This window comes from Toxorhynchites rutilus, chromosome 1 (assembly GCF_029784135.1).
Source record: "Toxorhynchites rutilus septentrionalis strain SRP chromosome 1, ASM2978413v1, whole genome shotgun sequence".
NCBI classification, from domain to species: domain Eukaryota; kingdom Metazoa; phylum Arthropoda; class Insecta; order Diptera; family Culicidae; genus Toxorhynchites; species Toxorhynchites rutilus.
This window is the reverse complement of record NC_073744.1, coordinates 140,622,200-140,642,070: the sequence shown is the minus strand read 5'-3', so window position 1 is coordinate 140,642,070 and position 19,871 is coordinate 140,622,200. Positions and strand designations below refer to the sequence as shown.

The window sequence follows — 19,871 nt, the reverse complement described above, 5'->3', positions numbered from 1 at the left end:
GCGGAATCTTATTAAAGTCTACTCTCGAATAGCAACGCGACATATTTTCTTGTACTTCTCATGCAATCACATAATTTTATGAGGGTTATCTTTTTTGTTCTTTATATTAGAGACTTTCATCCGTAGGCTGGTTCGTCTCTCAATATCAGGGTTATCTGTTTCACGCAGTTGATTTGAATTTTGGACTAGATTACCAGTATTTTTCTGCAAAGAACATATTGTATTATAAAGCTGCCAATGGTATCAAACCATTGAAGAGTTTTGAAAAGTCGTGCATGCCTTTAATTTAACGTCAATTGCAAATTTCAACCTTTATTTCCTTCTCGATCGAGTTAAGAATAACCTCAAACAAAGTATATTTTTTTTTAAATCATGTTATAAGAATTCACTCTTCATATTATATTTCCTGCGGCAGTTGTAGAAATGACATCTCTGCCAGCGATTATGGAATTTATGATGACGGACGTAAACGGAATTGACATTGCCAACATAGATAGGGTTGCGGTTGCCCAATGTGTAGAGGCCTTAATGTTATAAAAATAGGTAGTATATAAATAAAAATTCGCAAAATTATTTATTATCCTGCCAGCGGTAGTTAAGCCAGCCAGCTTAAATATCGTTTGCATGGTTCTATCGATGTGAAGCTGAGCGATTTTTTTTAACATCTCGTTGCACCCTGTTTAAACGGGTCGCGTGTCTGCTTACTAACCGAACGGTCGTGGAATCAAAACTCAGTGCCCTCAATTGTGACCATGTTTGTCATTATAGCTATTACGTCCACGCATCAATCATCAAAAGACGGTGATACATTCCCTCTTCGTTCATAAGATGCGCTCACAAATCCATATATTGAATTCGTGACGTCACTTCATCTATTTACTTTGTGTTGTTCAATATCTATGGAACGTATGACAGCGTGACGTTTTTCAAATATTCTTCTTTACTTACACTACCAAGAAGGTGTGGTTTAAGGACCTTCTGCATAAGTGTGATTCACTGCTATGTCAGTCTCTGCACAATTCATAATAATAGAAACAAGAGCCAAAACATTGATGACTACACACCTCACGCACACATGCTGTTTTCATTCATCTGCCCTCGCAAATGTGCTGTGTGTGTGCGTTCATTTCCTTCCTTATCTTCGCTGTTCCGTTCGCTCACCGACCCTTGCTCGTATGCCTTCACTATACTAGTGTCACGCAGTAGTCAGCATGCAGTGTGAGAGTAGAGTTTGTGCGAAGTAGAAATACATGCAGCAGTGAGAAGATACGGATTGCTACGAGATAGTGAAAAAAAGTGCAAAAATCTTTATTTTTGCACATGAAACAAGCAATTAGAATCCCGTACAGAATCGTCGGGTAAGATTTTCGATTGTGTTTCGCTGTGGATTCGCGTTGAGAAGAGCCCTCATGTGGCAAAATTAGTGTTAAAAAAGATTTCAGCCTCCAGCAAGGAAAAAAATCGAGAAGGAAAAATCGGGGCGTTTACGTAGTTTATTAGTCCGTGGGATTAGTCGACGTTCGGAGCCCGTTTTTTGCTACGTTTGGCAAGATTGTTGCGCAAAAAAGACTCAGGACATCTGAAATTGGGTGAAATATACATCCGCTAGTTTGCCGTTCGGAAGTCGCAGCTCCTGGAAGTCGAGAAAAGAAAGATGGTGAGTAGCCATTGCTGCTGAGATGTCTGAAGAAGATGTGGTTAATCAGCTGTGGAGTGCTGCCAGTCGACGTTTTGCTTTGCCGATGAGCAATGAGTAGCCAACATGCGGATAAAACATTTAAATTTTGTATTACCTTACTAAATATTCACATGTTTTTCGTTTTCTACATATTTTTAAAAACATTCATTTATAAAGACGATTGTCAAATGTTTGGGCAATGGCATTTCAAATCCAATTTAAGAGAAATGTATTAATTGACCAGAAAAAGCAAAGTATTTGAGACGAATGAATCGAAAGATTTGAAGTCTCCGTTAACAAAGGAAAGTAAAAGTAAAATACATCTGACATTGTTATACTTAAGGTGGCGTACATTGTCCGAAGGTTAAATATTTGACAGATAAAGTTTGGTTTGAAATTTGTATAAACACTGTTTTGTTTGTCACTCTTCAATTATTAACAATGGCAAATAATGTCAAACATCGAACATGGAAATAATTCGACTGGAATATTTAAGGTAAACTAACCATGTACCGACAGGTTTAAAAAACACACCCCAAAAGTATTTTAGATATCCAATAACTGAATATTTGCTATTCGTGTTTTGTTTCGAATATATTTGATCAGTACACGTTGATCAAATTTCATCTGTCAAAAAGAGTCAAATGTTTGGCTTCGGTCAAACAGTGTATGAGCACTTTGTTGAAGCGTCAACTATTGAAATTTCCTAAAGAAACGTACTCCAGTTCGATTTATGAAGTGTTGGCAGTGTTGGTCTATGTCTTAGTATTCAAACTGGAGCGCTTTCATTTGATAATATGCGAATAATCGTGAGTACAAATCTCAAGTCCCTCAATTGATCATCTTTAATAATTAGGTCCAGATAAACATCATCAGTGACAGAGATTCCGTTTCTCTTCTTGCACACTCGCTCTGCTGCTTGCAGCAAGAAACATCGGACTATATGTGCTATTAATAACAGAAAAATGGAGGTCTGATATCGACTGTCTAGTTGTATGGTCATACTAAATAGTGGAATCAAATGCATGCTCTTACATCGAAAACACTATAGTGTATAGTTCACCATACGTTTATCTAAAAGTTTATATATACAGGATTGAACCCAGCTAAAAAGCAAAAAGGACAAACATGTTTTCTTAAACGTTTCCTCAGCGTAATGTTGTGGTCATAACCGGATAGACGTAGGACTATACCCAGAGCTGTCAATTTAAATAACTTATCGAATATCCAAGTAGTTTTTCTGTACCTATTAGCAAAATTACATCTCCAATGTCTGTGGCAGACAAAGCAAATTCGAGCTTTTCGGAAAGAAACAACTACCTAGAGATTGGATTAAGCGAGAAGAGTACGTTCAGAAGACAGTGAAGTACAGTGGCGGTAACATCATGGTCTGGGGGTGTTTTGCTTGGTCCGGTGTTTTAAACCTGGCTCAGATCGATAGTATAATGAATGCTGAAAAGTACAGTAATCGTTCGCTAACTGGTATGCTTTCTAACTCGGCGAACGTTAACTGGTCCCTGGATCAGTTAAAAAGCAGAATTTCGTAAACAATCGACGCCATATTCAAATGGAAGATTTGCTGTGAGGGGCATTCGAATGTAATTTGAAATGTTATGAAAATTGGTATTATTTCCGCATGACAAAAACATTGATTAAATTACAGAAAAATAATTTCCTCAAATTTTGTTTCATACCTGTTGTCGCACTCAATGCAAAACTTCCATTGGAAACCTTTTGTTTATCCAATTTCATAATCAACGCGAATCAAACAATTCATTGAAGTTCCCCTGGATTTTATTTGACGTTTTACATGCCGGACCAGTTAAAACGCGAATGTCGACAATTGGTCTTCCCTATTCGCCCAGTTAGTGAATGTTTACTGTACATCGATATCCTTATATACTATTTGAAGAGCTCAGCACGGGAGATCGGTTTGCTGAAGGATTGGATCTTTCAGCAAGACAACGATCCAAAGCACAAGGCACACAAAACGATGGTTGTCCAAAGTCAGTGTACTCATCCGTATTTTGAACTTAATAACAAGACCGAAATGTTTTTGAAAACTCAAAGAAAATCGATTTACTTGCAAGTTTTAGTGAGAAGCTTGGAAGGAGAACATAAGCACAATTTCTGAAAAAGTTGCCTTGTAATGCAGTGTTTAGTATGACCGAAAAATAACAAAACGGCTCCGGTGACTAACACGTAAGTACCGGACGGTTTTACCCCGCAACGTCATTTATTCATAATAACTTTCAGGAGGACACGTGACACTGGGTGAAAATCATAGAAGGTCATAATAAGGGAAAGTGTTGCGAATCACTGTTCTAAAGGATATCAAATCCTTAAATTTTTCCCTGACATAATTTATGAGTTTAATTATTGAAAACAGTGGATTCTCTCGAATCCAGAAAAGTCAAAAAAAAATTGTGGGGTTGTATCCGAGACACGATCGCTTAGGACGTAGGACTACGCATTTTTTTTTAATTTTTTGGTTTATCATTTAGGATATTATTTGCGAATACGTCGAAATTTCATAAATAACACTTTAGTAAGAAATTCCGGGGACCCTGAAAAGGTTTAATGGCTTGCGTGGTTTTGTAGAATCATTTCGAGAAGCAACGATTTTTTCTTGCCTTTACAAGAACAATACACTAATTGGTCATATGTCGCAATTTGATTATTTTAATCAATGCACGCATTGCATTGAGTATTAACCGAGAGGAATCTTCCTTGCATCGCCATTCAACAAGCATAAAACACGCGTACAACAGATGCACACAGTTCGGTCAAAATCGTCAACAAAGGTAGAAGCTTGTTGCATCAGAACAGAGTCGATGCGCACGAGAGCAAATACGAATGTCAACTAAAAGTATCGAAGGCGAATAGCACACCATGTACAGGTAATGAACAAGTTCTAAGTTTCGCGCAACGAAAACAAGCAACACACTCAAAACCAAACACTGATGGCTAGAAGCGACCTATAACCATTTGCACTCTTCTCTTTTTTGGCCTGCTTTGCCATGGCTCGGATGGTTGTGTTAATTGCTATGCCAGATACACTTCAAGTGAAATATTCGCTAGCGTTCACAGCTCGAGGGGAGACAAAACACAAAACGAGTACAATAAGCGACCTTTGTTGTTTCGGACACAAAAAAAATCTGAGAATTTTCCTCAGAGGAGATGCAATACTTATAGGCTAGCGACAACTTACTTACTATGCAAGGGTGGAGTTAACTTCGCAAATATTATCTTTTCACTATTCTCGTTCGTTGTTTCTATCCTAGCGGCTGCATAAGTTGCCCGTTATTGACAGCTCTGTTCGGGAAAGCACACAAATGGACAGAACAAATGTATGGGGAAATGGGAATGCTTCCAATTTTCATCAATTTAAACCATATACAAACTATGGGATTGCAATGTATGGCATATCAAACAAGTCATAGAAAATTTCCGATTCGATTGGTATGCAAATCGTTAAAATCCATTCGCAGCAAAAATAGTTATTAACGTTAACTTTATTTTATAAAAACGTGACCTGTTTTTTGATTTGGCACCCTTAATGTAAGACGTAGTCCTACGTCAAAAATTTCTTTAGAAGAAACAACACCCAGAAACTAGCAACTCGAATCTCTGACGAAACGAAGAGAAGAGAACCTGCAAGAGACATTGAAAATCCAATCCCACTTCTTCTTGTGTTTTGTTATCTCGCTGCGCACTCACACATTGTACACAGTGGTAGTTAGCGCCTGGTCAACAGACATCGTCGTGAGCTAAGTCTCGAATTATTTCTTCCTCAGACACTTGGGGGAGAATCTGTTTTTTCCGCTGATAAAAGTGCAGCTTTTCGCCAGCTATGACGCACTGGTAGACTTCGTAGCGTGTTCATAAGAGGAGGAATTTTTCAGAAATAGTCCATAGACTCAGTAAAACTGTCGATTGTTTTTCGGAGGTCACTGTCGGAGGAAGCAACCGGTCAAGGTTTTCTTTTCATCTCTCTAGCACGACCAGTCTCAGACAACAGCAGGCGACATTGCTGAAAGGGAAGGCGAAATGTATAGCACTGAACAGATAAATGTAATGTTATTGCGCAGAATTATGTCATGCGAGTTGTCGGCAAAATATGTTTTGGTTTGAATGAGTAATCCTCGAATGAATGTTGGCGCGTGTATCAGTTGCGTTTGTATCGGAGCCGACTAACATTTGTCTTTCTTTTTCAGGGCACTCTGGCCATCGATGGTGCGATACACCAGGCAGAGCTGCTGTCGATTGAAACCCTGGTGAATGAGTTCTACCATCCGGGCACATCCAATTCTAGGAAACATGCGATCGAGGGTCAACTACAGCAATTCCAACGATCATCGCATTCCTGGGCCATGTGCCTGCACAATTTGGCCCATTTCAACAACCAGTACTTTTGGTTCTTTAACGTTTCCACCATTGAAGTCACCATTAATCAGCGATGGCACACCTTGAATGAACTCCAAAGGAATCAGATAAATGAGTCGCTGTGGTCGACCTATGCGGGGTTTTCTCAAGACATTCCGGGACTTCAGCGGGACAAGATCGCACAGCTGATTGCTCTCATTGGTAAACGGCAGTTCCCCGAGCAGCACCCGGATTACATGAACCAGGTGAGCCCGTAGTTGAGAAAAATAAATCGAGAAAAAAATAAAGAGGGTATAAAGTTGTATGTATGGACAGAAGAAAAAATCGCATCGCAACGACCATGAAACGATTAATACTACTTGATATACAACATACTTATAGAGGAAACATGAAATATAGTTGGTTGTGTTTATCAAGGCTATATAACTGTCATTTATACTTGCAGACAAAACATGTTATTGGTCAAACAAATATTGCTTCTATGTGCATGATTACTCTTGTTGGTGCCCTTCAACCATTCTAGGGATACAACTGGTTTTGTGATTCCGGATTCTAAAGATGAAGCTTTAAGCGTTTGACCTTGCAAAAATGAGGAATAACAAATTATATTAAACTCTTAGCGCATATACTGCATAGATTAGATTGCGTTGGTTTAAGCACGTGAAATCCTGTCGACCAACGTAATAGAGTGTTTGTCAATTAAGTCCTATAGTGACACAAATCCGTAATCGTACTCCACCATGCAGATCTATTTTCCCTTCTTTTGAAAATCGAAAACAAGCTTTCGGAACATTCTATTTAGATAAAATCATAGTGTCATATGAGATTTAAAAGGTTTGCTATCTGTTGTCAGAATAATGGTTTTTATTTTTCTAAAAATGGCGAATGTGTGTGCTAATGTATGAAAATTTACTCAAACTCATAATCGTACGCTGGTTGAAATCTCTACTCGATTTCGAAGGCGTTGGCCAATTTACGAATTTCATCATTAGTATGGTATCCCTTGGTTATTGCAAATATCTTTAGCTGTCTTTGGCGTTATATACGAGTTTTTCGGTGTATTCGAAAGGAATATTTATAAGTTTTTTCATCAAGTGGTTTTTAAAATCGTTATTTTAAGAAATTTAATGGTTTCTAAATTTCCTACACAGATAACTTCCTCAGTTTTTTACTGGGATTGATGTCGAAAGATTGTGGAGGAATATCAATAACTTTTGAATAATTGTAATGTAACCATGTGCGAACTTTGTATGTCTTGAGCTCTGGGTCACTGTCTTGGCAAATCTTGAATCCTCGATTCAATCACATTTTGTTGACACTTTGCTTCATATTCCCCTGCAGGATGTTCAAGTGAACATTCTGATCCATTACTTCATCGATAAAAACCAAATTGAGCGAACAAAAAGTTTGTAATGTGCCTAGGAATCTTACTGGTAAGATGTTATTTCCATAGATGGGTCCTAATTTGATATTTTTGGCTCCGATGGTTATCGTTTCGTATGGAGGAGGCCAACGATGAACTAAACGTAAAAAAAATCTGATTGCGACATTTAAACATGGTGGTGGTGGAGGGATGGTATGAGGGTGTATGTATGAGTAATTTGATTATCATCAATGGTGTATTGGATCAGAATGTTCACGTGAACATCCTGAAGGAAAATATGAAGCAGAGTGTCAACAAAATGTGATGGAATCGAGGATTCAAGTTTTGCCAAAACAGTGACCCAGAGCTCAAGACATGTAAAGTTCGCACATGGTTACATTACAATTATTCAAAAGTTATTGATATTCCTCCACAATCTTTCGACATCAATCCCAGTAAAAAACTGAGGAAGTTATCTGTGTAGGAAATTTAGAAACCATTAAATTTCTTAACATAACGATTTTAAAAACCACTTGATGAAAAAACTTCCTTTCGAATACACCAAAAAACTCGTATATAACGCCAAAGACAGCTAAAGATATTTGCAATAACCAAGGGATACCATACTAATGATGGAATTCGTAAATAGGCCAACGCCTTCGAAATCGAGTAGAGATTTCAACCAGCGTACGATTATGAATTTGAGTCAATTTTCATACATTAGCACACACATTCGCCATTTTTAGAGAAATAAAAACCATCATTCTGAAAACAGATAGCAAACCTTTTAACTCTCATATGACACTATAACTTTATCTAAATAGAATGTTCCGAAAGCTTGTTTCGACTTTCAAAAGAAGGGAATAGAGATCTGCATGGTGGAGTATGATTACGGATTTGAGTCACTGTATCTGTTGCTCGAATTGTTCACGTAATCCTGTAATGCTGTCCGCCTGCTGAAGTTGAATCCAATCTATGAGAGTATACTCACTGTTGATTTCAAAGCAAATTGTTGAAATATGCACGAAACAATACTTACATTAATCGGTACTTTTGTTTTTTAAAGGTAATGGAATTGCTTAAGAACAAATTCATCCTCGGCATCACTCTGCTGCGTTCAACTTCGGATGAGATCACTAGTACAAAATCCGATATGAACAGCGAGCGGCAAAAATATCTCTCCTACTGTGTATCGATGTACCTGCCGTCGGTGTTCGACATTCTGGAAAAATACGCTGAACTCTGCATCACCCGAACAAGTTGTAAGAACGGAATTAGCTTGGCTCATCTGCCACCCCCATTTGGTGACGATTCACGACTGCAGCAAGCCGTACTCGATTTGTTGCTGTGTGTGCAGCAGATATTTTCGTGGGCTCCTCTGGACAATATTACTGGTCCGGAGTTTTTCCAGAGCTTGTTCGTGCTTGCTCGGTGGAACGAGAGCTATAACGATGTATCGATCTCTGCCCTGACGACGATTTCGGAGCTATTCTATCGCCAGAAACCCCTTCCGTTGCCGACGGTCATAGCCACCGGAGTGATCGATTTGCTTCAGCAACCAACCCTTAAACTGTCGAATGAATTGTACCAGGATAAGCTTACAGAGCTGCTCCGATTGTTCACTGTCCAGCAGTGGCACAAGTGGAGCAAGGATCCACATTTTCCTGCCATAAGCTATTTGAACTCGCTCTTTCAGTATACATTTTTCGGATACGGAGCGCTGGCTTTCACGGAACGTTTAACAATTTGGACTCCAATCATACGCAGCTTTGGTGCGACCGGGAACAATGGTGTCACAGAGAAGCATACCGAAAAGCTGCTAGCGTTATCAGCGGGCACCGTGAAACGAATGCTATTCCAGTACGATTTCGATCAGCAGTTGGACATGCTGGACAGCGAAGAACTTGATGATGATGTAAGTTGTAGCCGGTCTATTTTTCGATTGGGATAATTATTTCACTTTCTCTGTTACAGAATGAAACCGAGCTGCAGCATTTCTTCAACCAATGCATCGACACAATTGCGCTAATTGCCGAGATCGAACCGATTCGGGTGTACGACATGGTCTTTTCGGAGTTTGCGTCCGACTCGAACGGTCCCTATGCGCAAGTTCTTTCCACGGTCGGTGTCCTGCTGAACGGATCCTGTTTCATATCGCCGCGTTCACTGGAGGATGACGGAGGTGCCGGACTGCGGTGTAAATTCCGTGATTTCATTTCCCTGTGCCAAGTGATAGCCCGAATCAGTTCGCTGCTGCACGAATGTTCGGAGAAGGTTAGCGCATCCCTCGGAAGGCTGATCGAGGATTTAGTCAAACTGGTGGAGATGGTTTCCGACGCTTCGGGTGATCCGTTGGAGTACTTTTTCGTGCATCTTTCCCCGATTGCAAGCGATTTGGTGGACGTCGTGGGCCAAACGCTCATCACTGTGCGGAGTTTGCTGCTGGTGACACACATTCCTTTCGGAGACGCGGAAATGATGCGTTTCGTTGGGTGCATTCCGCGGTTTTTGTCCCCTCCGCAGAAGGTGAAGAAAGATCAGCTGAAAACGCTCTCGAGTGCTGCGGCTCAGCTGCTGCTCAGTGTTAGTGCCAATTTGCGACCGAAATACCTCGTTCAGCTAATTAAACCACTAGTTCACAGCGACCTTCGGCATATGGAGCGATCGACAGCCAGCACAGTTCGGCGAGCAATATGCAACTGTTTTGTGCTACCGTGGGCAGGCTGTTCAGTACAGGAGCAAAATTTCGAAGGTCGTGCCGCACTGTTACAGGAATACATTGCATTTATTGCCGGTGATTTGATTAGGTTAGACTTGGGCCATGCCTTCAACGCTTGTAGTTTCTCGCTGGATTACGGCCAGGAGGAGAAAATTGTTTCAGTTGCCGCAACTGTGCTGAGCACACTGCGCGATCTACTAGATTACTACCAAGAACAGAGCAGTTCCGTCAAGCAGATGTTGGCGGCGGCATACAGACCTGTGATAGAGAAAACTCTCGCCATTTATAGCGCTGCCAGCAGCAAAAACTGTGCCCTCGTTGAACACATCTTCGACTTCTGCTTGGGAATCATCAGAACCTTGCAGATCCAACTTGGCCAAATGTTCCTGAAGAACATTATTCTACTGTTTCTGGGGAAAACCAAAACCGAACAAGTCACAGTGCAGCGGTTCCGTTCGTTGGACATCTTGCTCAAAATGTTCCTACTGATAGTGGAGCAACCGGGAAATGCTTCGCTACTGTCAGATATCATCAGCTTCTCGATAGAACACGTGCTTCCCCTGGTGTACTCGTCAGAGTTCACCACCAGCAGCAGTAAATGCGAACAGCGTGGTCACGCCGATGCTAGTTTATCTCTGTACCTTCTGTTCAACGGAATACTGCTTCATCGATGGCAATATTTCTACAAGTCTAGTGTTCTGAAGCAATTCGCTCCCAGTTCAGTGGGCGCATTGCAGCAGCCTCAGTCTGCGCTTGAACACTCGGATCAATTTGGTGCCATAATGAACGCGTACGGTCAGGCTATCGTATGCGCCAGCGATCCTCACATTACCCGTGCCACACTACAGTCACTTCAAGCGTTGCACGAGCGGTGGAAGCTCTACCAGAAGGGTTTCTTCCGCGATAACTTACTTCAGTCGTTCGAGGCTGCCATCATCAAGGCGTTGGCCGCGCCGGAAGGAATTATGCACTACGAGCTGTTGCTGTCGGTGTTGCACAGCATGGGAGAGGTGGATATGAAGCTCCTGCATGGAACCTTCACCGGGATTGGTTTCCCGGAGGATTCGAAACTGGTCGAGGATGTTTGCCTTGCTTCGGTGAGTGACCGATGTGATGAATTTCATGCCAACTCGTCTTAGGAGTTGGCAGCACCTTCTTAAATAGCAGAAACGTTGTGGGTGTAGGAAAATTTGTCATTTAAGCAACTTTGCGTACTTGAAGTTTTCAAAAAAAATTAGACTACTTTTTGAAAAGGGCCAACATTTTGCTTTCTTTTTTTACAAAAAATTATAACTCAAAAACTATAATATCTACAAAATCTAAAGGATGGAATGAACGGAATTGTTTATATTGTCGTAAAAAAAGCAAGAAAATTATTTTAAAAATCAAAATTCTTTTTTTTTTCTCTTTTTAAATCGTATTTTAAAGTCCGTGTGAATAGCCCTTATAATTTCCAAAAAGTCATCCATACATCTTTTATAGAAAAAAAGTTTTTCTAACGGGTGTTCAATAAAAAAAATGAGGATGATTTCAATACCTTTCTGTAAAAAATTTAAGAGCGTAACTTTTTTTCTCACCAAGAGAATTGCCCTCTGGGCTCCCTAGAACCGGTTTGCTCGTTTCTTTTCGCTCGAGTGCTGTCACTTCAATCAAAGATTGCACGGTTCTTCGAAACGCGTGAAGGTCAATGAATAAAGTTTACAGTAGAGCACTTTCGGGACGAAAATGTGCCAGTGAGCACTGTTTACCGGATACTGGCATCCCGGAACGTCGAGCGGAAGACCGGTGGTGGCCGACCGGCGAAGATCATGACGAAAAAGAAGAAGGAATCTTAAAAAGCTGATCGACAACAAGGACGGCACGAGTTTGCGTGACGCCGGTCGAAAATTTCGCTGCTCTCATTTCTACATCCACAAAACCATCAAACAGGAGGGTCTGTCTGTCAAAAGAAGACTAGGTCTCCAGAGTACACGGACGAGCAGATAGCGACCGTGACCGGTGGATGACGAAGAATAATCGCGGGACATCGTTCGTGCTGGACGACGAGAGGTATTTTCCGCTGCCAAAGTCTCACATTCCCGGCAATGATCGGTACTACACCAGCGATAACACGTAGGCGCCCACATCTCTCGGGGTGAAATACAAATACAAGCATAAGTTTGAAGAGAAAGTTATGCTGTATATTGCAATCTCCGACAAAGGGATTTCAAAGCCTTGGTTTAACAAGCTTAGTGGACTTGCCATCAACCAGAAGGTGTACCAGGAGGAGTGCCTGGAGAGGATGCTGGTTCCGTTCTTAGAGGAGCATCATTCTGATGGGAAGTACGTCTTCTGGCCGGACAAGGCGTCTTACCATTACGTCAAGAAGACGTTGGCGTACCTCGAGGAAAAACAGACACCGTATGTACCCAATGAACGGAACACGACCAACTTGCCCCAGTGTCGTCCAATCGAGAATTTTCTCGGTTCCCTCAGTGCCCTGGTCTACAAGAATAGTTGGCGGGCCACGGACACCAAGCAGCTGACTACGAGGATTCGGAATTGCATCCGGAAAATGGATGTCAGTGCCGTCCAGCGCTCGTGTGAGAGCATCTCCACTAATTTGCACTGTACGGCTGAGCACGGACCCTTTGCCAACATTCACTGACTTTTTTTTGAAGAGCAACCGTTATGTTGTTAATAAAAAGTACTGAATTGCTTGAAATATTTTTAAATTTTTTTTTACTATATCACTGAAGTAATTCTCATTTTAATTGAACACCCGTTAACAAATTTTTCATGTTTTTTTTCAATAAAATTACAACTAATCATAAGAATCTGTATCAAGATAGTGATACAGTGTATTCGATAGGGTTGACGATTGAGTACCTCCAGCCTACGATCATCAGTCGTCCCGGACCTGTGTTTGGGTGTGGAAACGGCGACTTCTGGCAAGTACCTATTCAATTTGGAGCATTCACTACTGGTAATGCCAGTTTCAGCACTTCTACATTAGAGAGATCTTGTGATTCAAACCGATGCCGCAAATATCAGTGGCTTCTTGTCCGCCTGTTCGAACTGTTTGAAGGAAATATAGAAAAAATTGTTTTAGAGGCGAATGAACTGAAAAGTTTAAATCCTCTTAAAGCCAAAAAGAAGAAGAAGAAAAAAGTGTTATGTGTAGATACGTAGGAGCAAATCAAACTGCTGTAGGAAGCTTTGCCGAGAAGTCGACGCAAATCCTTGGGGTGGAGCATATCGAATCGTTATGGCGAAATTCCGTGGTTTAACGACTCCCATGGAATTATGTCCGGAAAAACTCGAGGTCATCGTAAAAGGACTCTTATCGCAATACGACCCACCAACGTGGCCACACAAACTGCACGGGGAGGACGAAGCCGAGAACGCACAAGTCACCAACGAAGAAGTCACCGCGGTGGCAAAAGGATTAAAGGCAAAAAAGCACCCGGCCCCGATGGAATCCCCATCGGCGATCCTCCCTTTCCCCGACATGTTCACGATAGTGCTGCAGAAATGTCTAGATGACGATCTCTTCGGGTTCGGGTTCCGGAAAGGAAAGTCGACAGTGGACGCTATTCGGACAGTTATCGAGAGTACCCCTGCTCCCACTCCCCATCCAACAAAATACGTCCAGTGATCTCATCCAACGTGTTTTCATTGAGAATATCGAACCGCCTAGAGTGGAACAAAAGCACCCAGTGTGGAAAAACATATCATCGACACGGTTATCTTCAAGCCAACGAAGTCTGATGTACATCTTCGTGAACGAAAAAGTGTAGGCAGTGAACATCATGCAGTGTGCGGACGGAGCAAATTGTCTTTACTGTAGTACAGCGGTAGAGACGATTATTCATAGGTATAGCGAGTGCCCGCGTGTGGCAAATGCATGGAGTTCCATGCAAAATAAACTAACAACGATACTCGGCGGCTGGCAGAGACCTTTGAAGAATTGATGCATCCAACACTGAACAACATCGAGCTCACGACAAGAACAAGGATCCTAAAAACAGTATGTAATTACATAGAGTTTGTAGATAGTAACAGTTGTTGATGTGAACGCGTTGAATTTTATGTTAAATATTAATGAATAACATTGACAAAACATTGACACCGCTTAAACAAAAACGAAGAGGTGATCGTTACTGCGCAGTGATTTTTATCGAAGTGAAAAACGCCTTTAATAGTACCAGCAGGGAGGCCATCGCCGAGGCCATCAATCTACACAGATTGAAGGTCCCTGGCTACCTGTACTGGATTCTGAGGAGTTCTTTCCAGAATCGGATCCTGGTATACAACACAGCCAGGGAACAGATACTGAAGAACATTTCGGCGAGAGTTCCACAAGGATCCATCCTAGGTCCAACGTTTTGGAACACGATGAACGACAGTGTACTAACGCTGTAGCTACCCAAAGGTGTGGAGATCGTGGCTTTCGCGGAAGAAATCGTAACAACGGTAATCGTCGAAACGCTCCAGGAAATGGAAATGTTGGTGACAGAGGCAGTAGATACCATCGGTAGCTGGTTGGACCGTGTAAAGCTCCAGATGGTACATCACAAAACCGAGGTGTTGTTAGTGATCAATCGCAAAGCAATGCTGCGGGAAGAAGTCTCGGTCGGAGGACATACGATCGTACCCCGGAGTTATGATCGACGACCGGCTAAACTTCAACCAACATATCGACTATACAGGCGGCAAAGGTCATCAACGCAGTGGCGAGGATCATGCCAAATAGCTTTGGTCCAAGAGGCGCCACTTGGCAAGCGTATCTTCATCGATACTGAGGTACGGTGGCCCTGCCTGGTTGGGGTCTCTGGAAACCCATCGGAATCGGAGGAAGCAGAACAGCACATTTCGACTTAAGGCCATGCGAGTCGTAAGCGCTCATAGGACCATTTCAACAGAAGCTGTGTGTGTAATCGCCGGGATGATTCCCGATCACTCTGACGGAAGACAGAGAGTGCTACAAACGCAGGGTAACCAGAGGTATCCGTAGCAGGTCGTTTTTGTCTGTTCCAGGTTCACCGCAAAGCGCGAGGGGCTGCCTGCACTTCATGTCGAGAATATTGTAAAGGAGATGTGTCGCGACGAGGGAATCTGGGATGCCGTGAACAGTGCAATCACACAAATCATGTCGGAGCTGAGCGATAGTGGAGGGTTGATCAACGTGCTGACAACGCCTGGCTGTGAAAGGAGAGCAAAATCGACGGCTGTCCCCACAAGAGTAACTGTGACGAAGTGCGCGTTGTGTTGAAGGGCACTATCTAATCGATGCTTCGCCTCGAAGAGAGTCCTTCAAGGGTGACTGGCGGGTTGCGCGTCAAGTTGGAGGGCTATTCCTAATAAGTACATGTTCCGACGGTTAAACGGATACTGGCGAGACAGAATGTAAGCGGAGCTTCGAACACCAAAAGGCGTGCAGGCAATGCCTGATCGTGAACTGGAAGAATGAACGCAGCGAGGGTCGTTTCGAAGGAGCGACCGTCAAGTAAGGAGTGGTCTAACCGGTGCATACCACATGAGAGTACGGTTTGCTTCCGAAATTGAACTGTTTATTTCCTTGCTACCATGAACCTTTTGGTTTTTCTAACTAAATTGAACTTTGAATTGAACTAACTTATTGAGTAAGAATCCGGACTATATATACACGAATTCTTACTCAATTTCCTGTTCATTTCCTGTCTACTTGCTACATCAAATTCATCCCATGATTTCCTAACTATTTGCTAATAGCAAATAGCAAGCGAATCCCTATCTATATTTTCATGTTCCTAAATAAACTTTTTTTTTCTTTGCCCCATTCCTTCTCTGCCCTTCGCGCTCGTTCCATGCACGATAAAGGGCGATATATAAACAGAACAATGTTTATCACCTCTCGAGTGGCCCATACAGCGCTCTCGCTTTGAGTCTTATCAAAACATGCTTCCCATGAAAAAGGTTAAAGTGAAAAACATCTAGCTAATTGTCGGCTATAAATATTTACTTCTATTCTTCCGTCTAATGCGCTGTCTCTGGTGCGCTTATCTTGGGAGCTATATAGAACAATTGAAAAAAAGGAAACGAAACATGTGGTTTCCTCCTGCTGGCATTATTTTGTTTTTCAAATGCACGTTGCGCTACAATTTTTTTACACTTTACAAATTTGATTATTTTAATTTATTTTTTGCCCTGCTATCTAAGCAATCTGCTATTTTCACTCTGGAGCGATAGATGAAACACATTCTTCTTCGGTGAGATCAGGGAAGGAACTGAAAAGTTGTTACTATGAAAACTCTTTCCCTGAACCAGTACTCTTCCTTCGATGTATGGGTGATTTTTTGGGAATTGGATGGACTATTCATATCTCCATATCTCCATATCATATCTGCAGGAATTATAAAAATAAACTTTGCCGAATGCATTACATCGCTATCTTGACTTTAAACTAGATTAGGATTAGTTGTGATTTTTTTTATAGAAAACATGAAAAATTTGTTATTGTTAGAAAAAAACTTTTCCCTGTAACATACATCTTTCGATGTATGGGTGTATTGTTGGTAATGTAAGTGATATTCATATATTTTTTTCTGAGAGTTTACTTACTTACTACTAACTTAAAGAGTAATTTTCGAAAAGTAGTCATTTTTTTGCAGATTTCAAGTATACAAAGTTGCTTAAATGACCTGTTTCTTCAGACTCAAAACATTTCACTGCAATCTGAGATGCTGCTGCTAGTGCCCAGTCGAGTTGACATAAAATTCGTCATATATGTATTTAACAATTTTCCATATTGCTCACATTCTGTTTATTTTTCCAGGATTATCCAACCTTCGCACACCGCATGAATCAGCTCATCCAGGACACCAAGTGCGGCCAGCTGACCGAAACGGCTTAATTTCGAGCCTTTTCGTCGAAGTAGCCTAGATAGTTTTCTAGAAACTATCAATCACTGTAGATTTTCTCTCATCCATATTCTCACAAACACAAACACACACCCTTTCTCCAGCTTGCGTTTCATCGTTGGAACTCAATTTGGGTTCTAAACCGATTGAGTAAAACAACAGAAAAAAATAGAAATGAGCCGGAATCGAAACGCGTGGGGTAGAACTGAAATTCACGAAATTCCATATTTTAATAAAATTGATAACGCGATAAAATTGAGATAGAATAACTAAATTTTAAGGGTGCGACCTTAAGTCGTCGGGTTAGTCAACTATCTCGCAAATCATATGTGTGCGTATACGTATACCGCGGGACCTGAGTAACAGGGATCGTCAAATCGCTCTTCTACAATGGATAGTCTTTAGCAGGTAGGTTAGGTTCAGCTCGAATTTTTTTTCGTAGGAAAATGTTGGGTTTTCCATGTTTCATGTATTTTTATTTTCGTTAGCTCTTACTGCTATCCATAACCAAATCTAGAGTTTGTTTTAAGGTTGTGTTGTGTTAGGCATAAAAATTAAAAATCGGAAAATTCTAAATTCTAAGAAACCTACATTGCAGAGTTTGAAGGAAGCGATTATATGGATTTTATATTTAAGTAATTATTACATGTGATATCGTGACAATTAGATTTTATGAAATCTAACCTTCAAAGTCAGAATCAAAATCATGATTCTTGCTTCGCTTCAATTTTACTAAGTCAAGTCTTTCCAGCTTTCTGTCATATTTTGCAACTTTCGAGATTAGTTTTTATTGTATTCTCTGTGAATAGTTGTCAACAGATTAGAGGTATACACAATTGAAAAAGGAATTAGTATTACAAATATGGTTTCCTTGAACAAACTAAACCCGATATCGTGTTAAATTATATATATATATATATATATATACAAGTATTTTCAATACAGATAATTTCCAGGAAATTCTCGGATCTAGTGAGCAATAAAAATGCTTGATATAATCGATCGTATGTTGCGATGAATATTTTCTATCATCCGAAATCCTCGTTGCGCTGTCATTTTTCGTAGACATCCGATGTTTGATTCATTCGTCTCCAACTCAATTATTTGTGTTCAATGAGTTATATAAAAAATGATCAAAAAAAATGTTGTTGATTGTTTTTAAAAGTCATTTTGGCATGAGCAGCTGAAAAACAACAATTTAACTGGGAGCGGAACGTTTTAAGATGAATCCGAAAAAGGTGGTTCATTGTTTGCATCGACTGATTGTCAGAATTTGGTAAATAGAACAGCCACCATAGGAGTGGAAGATGGGATTATTTGCCTTATCAATAAAGACGACAAACTGGACTGTGAAAAATTTCGTGCAATCGCCACCTACAAAGTGTTTTCCTAAGGTATCTTCCATCGTCTATCGCCACTTACGAACAGATTCATGGAATGTTATCAGGGCGGCTTCAGCGAAAGTCGGTTTACTACTAACCTTATTTTCACCTTGCGGCAGATCCTCCAGAAAAGTCTTGAGTACAGAGTCCTTACGCACACCCTATTCATCGACTTATAAGCCGCATATGATTCTACCTTGGTTCAATGGTACTGTCTGACAATATTATCAGGGGAAGTTCGGTTGACTTTTTAAAAAAGCTGAACTACCCTGAACGGAGTCACAATGTAAACTGACTTTATTATTTCATTGATTTACACGATTGCCTAAATATGCTTACACTATGGTTTTTATAATGTTTGCTTTTATGCCGAGTGTTGCGAAAAATGTGCCTGTGACTCGGTGCACTGGGTCGCAATGCTCCCTGCTGCTGGTGTACCGTGCCTGGGTGGTAACTGCTCCTCCCCTAGTGTTGAAACTCCTGGTTCAACGGTCAGGTTCTTAGCGATGGTGGTTGGTAAAAATGTACTGGTGCTGGGTCAGCGAAATGATCATCTATGGTTGACTTTTCTGGGTTGATTGTTGCTTTAGTTGATTGGGTTCTAAACTTGAAAAGAATGTAGATGATAAAGATTATGATCATAGAAGTTGTAAATGAAAATCCTCCGATTATTGTCCAATGGTGTGTAACTGTTGTGAGTTTCAGGTTTTCCAGATGTTCCAGGTTTTTGTGGTGAAGTCTTTTCAATGAATGAATGTCGATTTGCTGTTCTATTTTCCGCTTAACAACATTTAGTCCTGTTGAAAGCGAGAAGATTGGATGCTCAACGGTTTCTATGATTTGATTTGTAAATGTCATGTTTCGTATCGAAACTGAGCAGTTTTGGTATGTGATCAGGAATGATCCGATTAATCGTCGATTGGAAACTCCGCATGTGTTGTGAAATGAATCGTTCACTTGATTTAATAGTAGTATTGTGGGACTCATTTCCGTTACTATTGGGTAATGCGCGACGTTCTCATACGTGCACTTGCTGTCGTGGCCAATTATTATATTGGATATGCATTCGTCTAAGGAAACATCTTTCAAACTGTTGTGGTTGCAAAGACTCCAGTTGCCTAATCTTGAACAATGGTCTGTTTTCAGGAAAAGTTTGTCATTACCGTAGAGATACTCATCTCCTTCCAGTTTTATACGTAATGAATCTGTTATTATAGGAGCAATTTTCAGGTGCTGATATGTTGAGTTGCTAAGATTTGGAATGTTGATGATGTAGAGTATAGTTTGTCCGTTGGTGCCTATGGTGACGCTTGCGAACCCAAGTGCCTCGTCTATTAATTCGGTTGGTATACCTTGATCGCTAAGAATTTGAACATGAAATCTGTGTCTTTTGATGTAAGCATTCTATTATTAACAATTCCCAACTTTGATAGCGTAATGGAATTTTGAATTTTTAATACTT

At 40.8% G+C, this 19,871-nt stretch overlaps 1 protein-coding gene across 2 annotated transcripts; it reads left to right on the top strand.

The window, feature by feature from the left end:
* Positions 1-1,170: 1,170 nt before the first annotated feature.
* Positions 1,171-18,034, top strand: LOC129767431 (exportin-6). 2 transcript variants are annotated; one of them, XM_055768342.1, is made up of 5 exons: positions 1,171-1,657; positions 5,896-6,309; positions 8,494-9,342; positions 9,402-11,243; positions 16,943-18,034. In XM_055768342.1, the coding sequence occupies exons 1-5, from the start codon at positions 1,655-1,657 to the stop codon at positions 17,018-17,020; spliced, it is 3,186 nt and encodes a 1,061-aa protein (XP_055624317.1). In that variant the 5' UTR covers positions 1,171-1,654; the 3' UTR covers positions 17,021-18,034. The 2 variants fall into 2 exon arrangements, with proteins under 2 accessions (XP_055624317.1, XP_055624311.1); XM_055768336.1 differs by lacking the exon at positions 1,171-1,657 and adding an exon at positions 5,420-5,752.
* The last annotated feature ends 1,837 nt before the right edge of the window (positions 18,035-19,871 follow it).